The sequence below is a fragment of the Primulina huaijiensis genome, chromosome 12, assembly GCF_012295235.1.
Source record: "Primulina huaijiensis isolate GDHJ02 chromosome 12, ASM1229523v2, whole genome shotgun sequence".
NCBI classification, from domain to species: Eukaryota; Viridiplantae; Streptophyta; class Magnoliopsida; order Lamiales; family Gesneriaceae; genus Primulina; species Primulina huaijiensis.
Genome location: NC_133317.1, coordinates 14,589,338 through 14,602,409, shown reverse-complemented (window position 1 = coordinate 14,602,409; position 13,072 = coordinate 14,589,338). Strand labels below are relative to the sequence as shown.

General features: G+C 31.9%; 2 protein-coding genes across 5 annotated transcripts; one reads left to right on the top strand and one right to left on the bottom strand.

Annotated features, from left to right (window-relative positions):
- The first annotated feature begins 6,436 nt into the window (after window positions 1-6,436).
- On the top strand, window positions 6,437-9,931 carry LOC140989998 (bidirectional sugar transporter SWEET3b). 4 transcript variants are annotated; one of them, XM_073459587.1, is made up of 7 exons: window positions 6,437-6,572; window positions 6,666-6,702; window positions 6,967-7,189; window positions 7,606-7,767; window positions 7,902-8,021; window positions 8,115-8,397; window positions 9,422-9,931. In XM_073459587.1, the coding sequence occupies exons 1-6, from the start codon at window positions 6,536-6,538 to the stop codon at window positions 8,388-8,390; spliced, it is 855 nt and encodes a 284-aa protein (XP_073315688.1). In that variant the 5' UTR covers window positions 6,437-6,535; the 3' UTR covers window positions 8,391-8,397; window positions 9,422-9,931. The 4 variants fall into 4 exon arrangements, with proteins under 4 accessions (XP_073315688.1, XP_073315689.1, XP_073315687.1 ...); XM_073459588.1 differs by lacking the exon at window positions 9,422-9,931 and adding an exon at window positions 8,493-8,906; XM_073459586.1 differs by lacking the exon at window positions 9,422-9,931 and having other exon boundaries at window positions 8,115-8,511.
- Window positions 9,932-10,054: 123 nt separating this feature from the next.
- LOC140989997 (putative pentatricopeptide repeat-containing protein At3g25970) lies at window positions 10,055-12,406 on the bottom strand. Its single transcript, XM_073459584.1, has one exon. It carries the CDS (start codon window positions 12,294-12,296, stop codon window positions 10,101-10,103), a length of 2,196 nt encoding a protein of 731 aa, XP_073315685.1. The 5' UTR covers window positions 12,297-12,406; the 3' UTR covers window positions 10,055-10,100.
- Between the last annotated feature and the right edge of the window lie 666 nt (window positions 12,407-13,072).

Below are 13,072 nucleotides of genomic sequence, written 5' to 3'. Positions count from 1 at the left end.
CATAATATGGTGTGAAAGATGAGAAAAAGAAGATTAAGACGTGCCTTTGTGTTATTAACGTATGATTATACGTTGACGATTGAAGAACGACAACACGAAGACGATGTCTTGATTTTTCCTTGCAAAATTTCGATCCTCCTTGAATATGATGTGTGCCGTGAGTTTAAGGTGCAAAGGAGTCCTTGAATTTGTTGGGGTGAGGGAGGCGTGGGTGTTTTTGGGGTTATGGGGGGTGATTAACATATTTTATAGTTAATAATTCCTTAATTAAGTTTAGGCCCATTAAACATATAAATTAAGCCCATTAATGCTTAATTAGAATTTAATTAAAATATTTAAATAGTTTTGTTTAAATAAGTTTGTGAATTTATTAGCCGGGTTGCCAAAAAGTTCGTATTTTTGTTGAAGAAACCAACACCGATAAAATTTACGTCTCAGCGCATAAAATCACCTCAAAACCCCTTATTTTCAAAAATATGAAACACCATAAATCATATTTTAAATAATTAAAAACAATTATTTAATAAAAACATTTTATGTTTTTCAGCCATCAGGCTCCGTTTCTCGATCGCAACTTGAATAATCCTTAAAAATACAGTTTTATGCAACCATGTAGAAAAATATATTTTAAACATGTCAATATGCACCACATAAATTAAATTATGCAATTAAAACAATTAATTGAAATACACAAAGAATTTAATAACTTGTATGCATGTGGTTCGCGTGGACCTTCGAATTTTCGGGGCGTTACAATCAGTCCCGATAAAGATATGCATTTATGTCACTATTTATGAATCGAAAGACTATTTAAACATCCTACAAGCTCTAAGGAAACAACTAACAGTTACTATAAAAGGATGCTCAACAACAACTCGTCAAATTAACGGGATTCAAAGCTATACAAGCAAAAAGAACATTAAATGGTTGCTGAAGAACATTTAATGTAGTTGCAGCTGATAGTGACACATCATTCTAGCGATACATGTTTACGTTATTCATCTTTTCCGACCGATGGGATGATATATTATAAAAGAAGAGTTGAAGAATACAAAAGACAGTTCGATCATTTTAGGCTTTTCAACCATGCGATTGACACACTACTAAAGCTTGCATACTCAAAGATCTGAGCACACTTAAAGTTCATATACTTCATCGCTCATCAAGCACGCACTCAGCATAAAGATATCTGATCATTCAAGGATCAATTTCGTGCAACTCAAAACATAGAGTTTTCTTTTATTAGTAACTTTTTGGTTATTTGATTGATTTTGTTGTCTGGTGATCTGAGGGTTCTCAAAATCCAGAAGTGTAAAGTGATCATTAAAAGGTCCAAAATAGGCAGAATGGTAAGTCCTGATTGGAGTGAGCTGTTGCAATAAATTTGTAAAGCCAAAGTCTTTTAGTGGAATTCGTCCAAAAGAGGAAGAAGGGGTGATGTAGGAGTTTTATCTCCGGACATCCATAAAATCATATGTCTTTACTTTTCGCGAGCACTTACATTTCGAATCGTCTCTTGTTAACAAGCCAGCCAACCAGTTGAAGTTATCATTAGAAATTGCGAACCGTTTTCGGTACTTTTCAAGTGTTTCATATTTCTAACCGCTCAAGAAAAACTTTCAACTGCCTAAAAACGATTGAAAATAAATTTTCAAAGCAAATATTTTTATAAATTTATTCTCCCCCCCTAACAAACTATTTCTCAATCCTAACAAATCAAGTAATTTTCATATACATTAGTTAATGAATAATTTTTTGAAAAAGATATTTTATATTTTCATCAAGGTTTCAAATACGAATCATTGTTTTATATATATATATATATATATATATATNATATATATATATATATATATATATGTATGTATTTTTACGTGTTTAGTGCTTATATATGTATGTAAATTGGACATTTCAAATTATTTGTTTTTTATGACTTTTTTTAATATCAAATAGACAGTATTATTGAACATTTGAAATCATTTACTTTTAAGTTTTAAAGGTGTATCATAGTCAAATTATATGCATTATTTATGTCACTTATTTAACTGTGGATTTTTTATTTCTTAAAATTTCACAAATAATTAAAAAACATGTATAAAAATTAAAATTATAAATCAAAATATCGCATACTACAAAATTTTGTTTATTGAATTTATAAATTCGTTTGAGATATAATTTTTTTAAAAAAAAATTGCTACTATTATCTATTTTTTAATATCAAATAAAATAGTCATATAATATGTGAGACGAAAAAACTAATTGTTTAACTGTTATACCTTACATTTATATACTAAAAGAGCTGATTTTCAAACTGAGACTAAAAAAAAAAGATTTTAGTTTTGATTTTGGTTTCACTGTTCTTGAAAACCATGGTAGAGTTTACCTTTAGACCTTTAATGCCTAAATCTTAAACATTCTTAGTAAATGTTTCATATATTACAAAATTTTGTTTATTGAATTTATAAATTAATGTGATATATAAATTTTTTTGAAAATATTACTAAAATCTTTAAATTTCTTATTATAGCTAACTCTCCGAATTCTTTTAAAGTAGTTATATTTTATAATATTATTTATATATTAACATTCATAATTGTTTATATAAATTCTCCAAAGTAATTTATTAAATTCTTTATTTTCAATTTTTGGTTAAAAAAACCATAAAATATGTTAGTATTAAACTTCGTATTATTATATTATTATCATGTTATTTTACTATTGTATATATAATTATTTTTTTTATATATTTTCTTGTGATACTATAATTTATTACTTAATTAGAAACTGCAATAAAAATATAAAAATATAATTACAAAATTGCATTAAAATTATAAATAACATGTAGAGAGAAAATTAAAAGGATAAAATATTTAAAGATAATATAAAGATGAATTATTTGAGAAAAATAATATAGGAGTTACATTTTATTCTTGAAGTGATATAAATTACCAGAATCAATATATATTGATAATTCATTAGCATTTTTCAGACTATTAATTATATATAAGGTGGAATAATTAGACTATTAATTAATTATATATTGGGTGGAATAAATATAAAATTTTTATATTTCATTTTTGCCCTTACAATAATTAGAATTTTACATATATATCTTTTTTGAGTTTTTGGATTTATATTGATAAAAATGTCATTTTTATCTTTTGACAATTGGAAAACAGGGCCCATGATCCACACTTTTATATAGATATAGATTTTAAAAAATGTATTTTTTATTATCAAACATATATTCATTTTTAATGTATAATTGCTATTAAATTTCCCAAAAATTGTGTAGAAAATTTTCATGTAATTAATCTAACAATACAAAATTAAGGGGCAGTAGAAAATTTACAATAAAAAATTTTGTCATTTTTTTACACTTTTATAAGTATAATAGAAAAATATATATTTTAAAATGTTTTTTTAGAAAAAAAATATTTTTTAATGAAAAATATATTTTTTATTCACAAAATATATTCTTTTAATATTTTTTCTAAGAATTATGTATCGAAAATGTTATTTATCTAATTTATTTTCATTATCAAATATCTATTCAATTTTTACATAACATTATTTTCAATGTTTCCTTTTCTAAGAATTATGTATCAAGAAAATGTTATGTATCTAATGTATTTTTATTATCAAATATATATTCAATTTTTACATAACATTATTTTCAAAAAAAAAATTTGTTGTAATTTTCTATTGAAAAAAAAAAACTACTATTATCTTCATTGTTTGATGAGTTCAAAAAAAATAAATACACCAATTAAATGAATGAGCAATTCATTGACTTCTAAAAATTTAATATCTCAAATTTTACTCTAAAATTTATATACTCTGTCAACGAATGCTCATGCTATTAATACAAACAATACATAATTTTTTGGCAATGTATTAAAATTATGATACAAAAATTTTGCCCATCATCTACACTTTTATAGATATATAGATGTCCATATCACCCGTATGGAGAGGCAAAAGGTTGAAGGATAGACATAAGATTTACAAAATCTACATAAATTAGAGTAAATTTTTAAAATTTGGGAACAAAAATTATATCTTGATCAAAGAATACAAGCATGATTTGAATTTGTTTTATAACCTGAATAGGATAACTATTTTTATTCATCTTGTTGATCCTTTTTTTAAGTGGATCGATGCATTGATTTATACGGATGATGTTATGTTGCACATGAAGATTTACTTCAGATATAGCACAACCTTTGGATCAATGTTGCACAACATAATCTCTCCTATATATTACTGATCCAAGGGTTGTACTCCACCAGACGTGTTACACCCGGTGGAGCATAGCCTCATGTCGCAGCAACATTCATATCCGCAGCAACTGTCACAAACATAGAAAGCATTATAAGAAACGTCAATCCAGGGATTTTTGCTTTACATGAAAACAAAGCGCATGCAACTTACATCTCCTGAGAATAAGAATATATTCAGCATTGATTTGCTCATAGATCCCACTTTCTTGTACATTCTAATTCCTAGAACATAAAAACTCCATGCAACATAAGGAATACTGTAAACTCTTTCGGTTCATACCTTCAAGTTGTAGTTCTCAACCAATGAGATAACCAAAAGAATTTAATTCTGACCGTCAAATTACACAAACAATCTTCCAACCGAAGGTTTCGTTTGGTCTTCCAACAGCCACTTAATTATCAGGCATACAGCTGCCAATGTTATTATGATACTCATATTTATATAAGAATATCCCGAAAATTTTGAATTCGATTTGGAAGAATATTTTGAGTGCATAAAACCATTAAAAAGAATAAGTCTTGAAGCATCAGAATTACTCATGCTCGCTCGAGCATATAGAATTCCATTTGACAGTTGAGTTGAGGGAGAAATAATGGGAGACAAAAAAAGAAATGCATGTGTCACCATTATAGATATGATATTTTTCATTAGGGATGTCTTTTTTTTTTCTATCTATATTTTTCATTAGGGATGCTTTTTTTTTTCTGAAAAAAAAAAAAAGACATCCTTGGGAATTCTAGTCCAATGCATCACTAATTTGACCTGCTACCACTTGTCCAACCAGATTAGATCATATAGACTTCGACCATATGGACCGACGGTCACAAAACTAACTGAGCATCCAGCTGATGGAAGAGTAGAAGCAGAACTCAGAAGAACCACTTTACATTTAACTCAGAATCACATGATTTCAATAGCTAATTGTTCTGAAAGATGTATGCATGGATGCTAACACACACAGTTCGAATTTTTAGTTAACTTAAGCAGTCCAACCACAGTTGTAGATATATGCTGGTCTAAATCCTCAATATTAATTTTTTTTTTTATCTTTTCCATGTTCTCAGCCTTAGTATATTGGTTCTACATCTTAGAGTTACAAAGAACACAAGTTAAAAAATAAAGAAACAATGCCTCAATAAATCAAAGAGCTAAGAAACATAATTCTTGGTTTTAATGCCATTGTTTGGCAAAGGCCCCATAAGTCAGTTATTGTTGATTATGTAAGACTAAGAAACTGACCAGAATGCACATTTTCATCAGCATTAAATGTTTTTTTCTATTCTCCAAATCACAGTAAGAGGTGAACATTAAAATACATAGCAGATGACATGAGCACAAAATGGACACTGGAAGTTTGACATGTTCCAATTGCAAATGGGGAAGTGGTTAATTTCTCCTTTTCTATTCACCAAATCAGAGAAAAACCTGAAAACTAAGACAGCTAATACATCTCAGACTCAAATACGTCAAATAGACAGTGGAAGTCCATGAACATCTTCCACTAGCAAGAGAATCAAAATGGAAAATTCGGCTTAATTTCATGTTTTAGGATATATTCGGACAAGTACTTGTGAAACGTACGTTTTTATTAAAGTGTTTCCAAGAAAATTATAAAATGTTTTTTTAAAAGCTGTTTTAAGTATAAATATATTTTTGAACAACTATTCTATGAAAACGTTTTTGTAGTTAAAAATAATTAAGAAGATTTTTGGACAATTGTTCTATAAAATAATTTAATTATAATTTTCTTTTTCCTCATTTTTTTCTTGTTTGTGATTTATTACCCGGTTGACCAACATTTTTAATTTTAAAATTTTCATAAACTTTTTACAAAATTTTTTGTCCAAACACTAATTTGTTTTTTTCAATTATAAAACACTAAAAACATTTATAAAATACTTGTCCAAACAGAATTTTAGTCTCCTTCTTGTTTTACTATTGAACACAAACGCAGTCAGATTATTCGCATTAAATATATATTAAAGAAAAAAAAGAAACACTAAATCAGAATCAAAATCTCCCGTCCACAAACATTACTTTTTTCCTAATTTTCTTATTGATATCTTTACCACCCCAAACAATGCCTCAATAAATCATAATTCTCACAATTTGGTTGATATTATTCTCTTTGTTTCCCCTCATTTTTTTCATTATAAATATCACAACGACACTGAACAGTACAATGCAACATTAATCTTCATTAAATCTTCCAAAATCACCTCCTCTAGAGTAATTTTTTGGATCGAAAGAAATGGATCAAAAATTGCGTCTGCCAGTAGGCATTTTGGGTAACCTCCTCCTCTTTGATTCTTGTAATCTGATATGAGAACTTTTCCAGAGGTTTTCATGTTAAAGCATAATCGTTTTGGTGTTTCTTTCAGGAAATGCAGCCTCCATGCTACTATACGCTGCGCCAATGTAATCACAAGTTCTTGTTCTCCTTCTCAATTATCTACAAGATCAAAAATCATGAGTTAAAACTAAAAAAAAACTTAAAGCTAATCCTAAGCTTAGCAAGGATCCTACGTGTACTTGGCACTGCCTTTAAGTATATCTCAACTTAAGTACCATAGAACCCCCAGATTGTCTCTCTGGTTAACCACACATTGTTGTAGCACAGAATGAAGGATATGCAGCAATATAACTGAGGTGCTAATCTTGTATATGTTTTTAATATTTCAGATTAACTTTCTCAAGGGTGATAAGAAAGAGAAGCACTGAAGAGTTTTCGTGTACTCCGTATATCATAGCTTTATTAAATTGTTTACTTTACACTTGGTATGGCTTGCCAGTTGTAAGTTACAAGTGGGAAAACTTTCCAGTGGTTACTATTAATGGTTTGGGCATTCTTCTGGAGTTCTCCTTCATAATGATATATCTCTATTTTGCTTCAGCAAATAGGAAGGCAAGTCACTTCTATACAAGATTTTGGCATTTTATACCATGTCTAACATTAACTTTTTACAAGCTCATCTTTCATGGTTCCAAGAAGTCTTACTCTTACCATTCATGCATGTTTTTCAAATTCAAGCCACTGGGCTAATTGCCCTAGTCATAAAAATGTAAAGTGGCTAGTATATAACTGCTGTCAATGAATTTGCGCAGCAGTTTGTATGTGCTGCAATAGCGAAATGAAACTTAATGCCTGTATGATGCAATGATTATCCAAGTAAAGCTTAATCAAAACATATACATAAGTTTTTTCAAAGTAAAAGATGGACAATGAGTTTTATCAACATAATAGGTGTATAATTTCATGCATGTGTGAGAAGAATAGAAGGTACACCATATTATTAACATACCAAAGCGATGTACATACAGAGGAAGGTAGTCATGTTAACAATACCTGTTACCCTGGTGTTCTGCTTCACTGCAATTCTATCAGCATTTGTCTTTCATGATCACCACCATCGCAAAATGTTTGTCGGAAGCATCGGCCTGGCAGCATCTATAACAATGTACGGTTCTCCGCTGGTGGTTATGGTGAGCCATTTTCTTTTAGAATGAATTCATTTTTTACCAAAGGGAAGAACAGAAGAGACTGTACATGCACAAAATATCCATAATTGTACATTTTCTATATACTTTCACTGATTTAGTCATGTTAATAATGCTAGAAACAAGTGATACAAACTAAGAGCGTGGAGTTTATGCCATTCTACTTGTCATTATTCTCATTTCTGGCTAGTTCACTCTGGATGGCTTACGGATTACTAAGTCGTGATCTTTTCCTTGCGGTTAGTGTGATAAAAGGCTCTATTTCAAAGTAAAATGTCGTCCTACGTAGTAGTCTGATTTACTGAACTTAAATATGATATTGTAATTTACAGTCTCCAAACCTGGTTGGTAGCCCTTTAGGCATCCTCCAGCTTTTGCTATACTGCAAGTACAGAAAATTGGGAATTACAGAAGAGCCTAAAGAATGGGATCTGGAAAAAAATCACAAGAAGCAAATGCCACATCTAAAGACAAGTGCAGAAAATGATGAAGAGAAATCGATGCAATCTTTGAAGGTGACTCCACAGGCAAAAGATGATGAGCAATCAACAGTAAATTTTCAGCTTGTGGTCACTGATGCAACAAATGGACAAAGGGGAACAATGTAAACAAAAGGTTCTGATCACTTTTTATCTTCATACTACCAACGAATCTGTTTATTTTAGTTAAATATAAAGGTCTATGAAACCTGCTGCTCTTTTCCTCCGCAGTCGGGACTAGCAACAGATATTTTCTTTGTGCATGGTACTTCCTACTTAAAGCTCTATGATATGGCAATATCATGGTTCTAAAATTCGGTAGACGCTAGTATGACGTATTTGCTAGGTGCCATGCGTCAGACTACCGCCTAGAGCCTAGGCAGAGACTAGGCGGATTCCAATGTATCAAGAGACTTGTAATGGTTCTTAAACTAAATTTTAGCCCAAATTTTGTTAAAATCCAACTGATACCCATTACTCCTGTTTAAGGCGGATCAGAAAAATAGACAATGCAAAAGAAATCAAAATAAAGAAAAAAATTACCTTTAAGGTCTGGTTCTATTTTCTTATGCGTGCAGAACTAAATAGACAAAGAAGATGAGAGTGGCGTGTTATGACAAGCGCAAGCCAACAAATTGTGGTTTTAATTGGGCTTTCAATCCCAAAAAATTTGTTGTGGTTTTAATTGGGTTTTCAATCCCAAAAAATTAAAAACACAAGCCTATTATTCTTTCTTATGTCATGTTCCAGTTTAATTCGGTTTTCAAAAATTAAAAGCCCAAAAAAAATTTCTCAAAAAAACTTTAAACGCCTAGGCCCGCCTTGAACCGCTTAGGACCGCCTAAGCGCCTTTGCCGCATAGGCTGGACGCCTAGAACCTTTTTGGGGAGGTCAAGCAGGCCGCCTAGGCAGCCGCCTAACCAGAATTGCAGAAGACTGGGCAATATCAAATGTGTTTGATCTTGCTGAATATTAATAGTAGATAATTATCTTAACTACTAGTTATTTAAAATAATTACTACCATTAATATTCAACAATTCTTCTATGTGTAACAACTGAGAGAGAGAGAGAGAGAGACACACACACACACACACACACACACATCCAATCTTCAAAGAGGCTGTTTGAAGTTTCTTAGAATCTGTACGCTTTTTGACAGGGGGTGCTTTTGCCAATTATACGAGCAATAAATAGAAGATCCTCAAAATTGGAGAAATGCAGATGATAAAAGCAGTTTGTTAATAAATTGGGGAAGGGGGTAGGGATGAATGTATAAATCTAAATCTAAATCTAAAATGAAAAAAAATATGTACTTTTATGTCTATGGAATAATAAACACAGCTACTTCATCAGTCTGTATTAAAATGCATCGCAAGACAACAATACCAACAAGGTCAAGAAAATCAGCGCAATTTATCCACTATACTCAAAACCATGATCATTCAATTTCGTGCCGTTCCGGATAAAATATTTTCAAATTCCATTTGACTAAGCATAAAATTTAGCCTTACAATCACTGAAATTGAACTAAATTCTCAACCATGCCTCCGAAAGAATATAGAGAGAATATTCGCTAGAAAACTTTCACAAGGATTTTATATAGTCAAATACGCATGGTTATTTATACCTAATATTGATATAAATTATAGATAGAGGCTCAGGGGCAGGGAAATGAATAAATGAACTAGCAAAAACCCTTGCGTACAAAGATGGGGCAGTAACAGAAGATCATCTTGCATCCAAAGATTCTGTTGCCTTTCGTGCTTTTCTTAGTAGTTTGAAAAAAAAAAAATCACTTGAAAATTCAGCATTCAGATTATGTTGGTACATTAGGAATGTCACAATATCAGATGTGGAGAAAGAAAATGTAATAGACTAGTAGAATATGCATTTCTTGTTAGACATTCTAAACAAGCTATCATATTAGAATCTGGACGATTTCTATCATCTACAGAAAATACATGAACTCTGTTGTTTACATCAATCCAACTACAACCAGGGTCCTTCTTAACTCCCAATTCTGCCAAAAGTTTCCTCATCATTAGCTTCTCCCCCCACTTCCCTAATCCTGAATAAATGTTAGACATTATAACACAGACAGATGATGGATTAGGGTCCAAAGCGAACATTTTTTCTGCCACTCTCTCACCCACTTCCCTGTCCATCCAAAAGCAACAAGAATTGAGCAATGATATCAAGAGAATTTTGTCTGCTTCAATTGGCATCGACTCCATAAGTTCCTCAGCTTGTCGTAGAAGACCAGATCGACCAAGAAGGTCCACTACACATGAAAAATGTTCTATTGTTGGAATTATACCATAGTGCTCTTTCATTGAGCGGAAAAGATGGATCCCTTTATTTAATAAACCTGAGCGTGTGCAAGCAGATAGAACAGCAACAAAAGTTGCAGCATTTGGGTTTATCCCCATTTCAAGCATAGCAGAAAAGAATGACAATGCATCAGTGCCAAGTCCATGATGTGCGTGTCCATTAATCAAAGCTGTCCAGGCGGCCACATTGGGAGAAGAAATGCAGCCGAATGATGCCCTTGCATCGGCAAGGCTTCCACATCTTGAGTACATGTCAATGAGAGATGTGCCAACGTATACATTGGATGAAAATGGAGTTTTTTCCAGATGTGCGTGATGTACCCGACCCTGTTGTAGAAACCCCAAGCATGCACAGGCTTGAAACAGAGCACAGAAGGTTGATCTGGTTTGAATTATTGATGATCTGAGCATTGATATGTACAGTTTCAATGCGTTTTCGTGCTGATCATTGTGAATATATCCTTTAATCATTGAATTCCAGGTAATGGATCCCCCATCTATTTTTGTCTTTTCAAAAAGATCCACAGCTTTGTCAATATGACCATTCCTAGCATAAATTGTGATCATAGTATTCAGAGAAGCTAAATTCTTCAAAGGCATTTGCATAAACAACATTTCCGAATCCCCAAATCGACCACACATAGCATACCCTTTTATCATCAGATTATAAGAGACTGGATTCTTTTCGATCATTTTGGTAAAGACTGACTCAGCATTTTTAATCTGGCCCCATTTCACAAGCCCGCCAATTAACTCATTTGAATCATCCAAACAGGGAAACATTATCCCATCATAAACTCTCATAGCATCATCCATAAGCTCGCAGCTAGAATAAAAGTAAATTAATGAACTTAATATGGAACGTTCAAATTCAAACCCAAGTTTTATTGTAAGCCCGTGAACCACCCTTCCCACCCGCAAATCTGCTAATCTACCACAAGCTCTCACAGCACAATCCAAAGTAAACTCATTTGGAACGGCCTCACTTCTCTCATTCATTTTCTTAAATAGCTTCAATGCCTTCTCGCACCCAGCCTCACAGTTCACAAAACCCGAAATCAATTTAGACCACTCCACCACACCCCGCTTCGGCATTCGTTCAAAAATATTAACTGCTTCACTAAGTAAATTGCACTGAACATAAGACACTAACATCAAACTCCATAATAACTCATTTTCCTCATGCAACTCACCAAATACCCTCCTCCCATCTCCGATTTGATAACAATTACCATACATATACAGCAATGCACTTCCCACAAACTTGAATCTTTCGAGTCCAGATTTCAAAAGCATCCCATGAATCTGCTTCCCAACAACCAACAACTGCGCACGTGCACATAAGCTCAGCGACACCGAATACGTAGTCTCGTCAAGTTTCACAATGGAGTGATGCATAACAGAAATCAAGTCTAAAGCTTCTGAAAACTTATTCCATCTGAAGTATCCAGTAATCATGGTGTTCCACGAGACCACAGTTCGTTCAAGCATTTCATCGAACAGATGACGGGAATGTTCGAGGTCCCCCTTATCGCTAAGGAATTTGATGCATTTATTCGTGGCAACCACGTCTGCGTCCACTGAACTATAATCTAGATTCCCTTTCAAGCGCCGCTTCCACGTGACATAAAATGGAGACGATCCCACGGCCATCTTCAGTGATTTTCTGAGGTTTGTGAAAAAAACGGAACTCAGTTTGGCCATAAAATTTGCTGCGAAAAGTGGGACTTTTTCGTTTTGTTCAAAAGAAAAGACGACGGTAGAGATGAATAGCCGATTAGATGGCACTCGTACCCATTTTCAGGAAATTTAGGAATAACAGTAAATAATTAAAAAACGTCTCCCGCTAATTTAATTAATAATAAAAAAATTATATATATATATATATATATAACTATACATATTAAAAATAATATTTAAAACTATTTTACTGTCATTGTTCTTTTGAGTCAAAAACTAAAATACATCTAAAATCCAAAATTTGCCAACCAAATATGCATATGTCAAATAAAAGAAATCCAGCATTTAAACTTATAATACTAAGTGTTTTCTCTTTTAAAATATCTATCTCATAAACTTTATCTAACAGAGTTTTGTGGAAAAACGCAAGGTTTTCGAAAGTGTAATTCCAGACCTGGTCCACTCAAGTGTATGATCCTCCAATCTCCTCGTTTTCCTCAATTGTAATCATTCAAATCTAGTGAGTCTAATAACTCAACACATCCAAATCGATATAGCAAATAATACATATACAAGCTCGTGCATTTAAAAAGAATAATTTTAGTAAAATACATCTGATTAAAAATCGTTATGATACACATGTTCGTAAATAATTTAAAATACTTAACATTATATAGTATTTCCTCATCAATTATCATAAATAATTTTTGATGAAGTTTGATCATTGAAAGTGACTATATTTTGCCTTTTATTATATGTTTGATTGATCAATATATAAACCATGGTACCTGGTGGCGGGG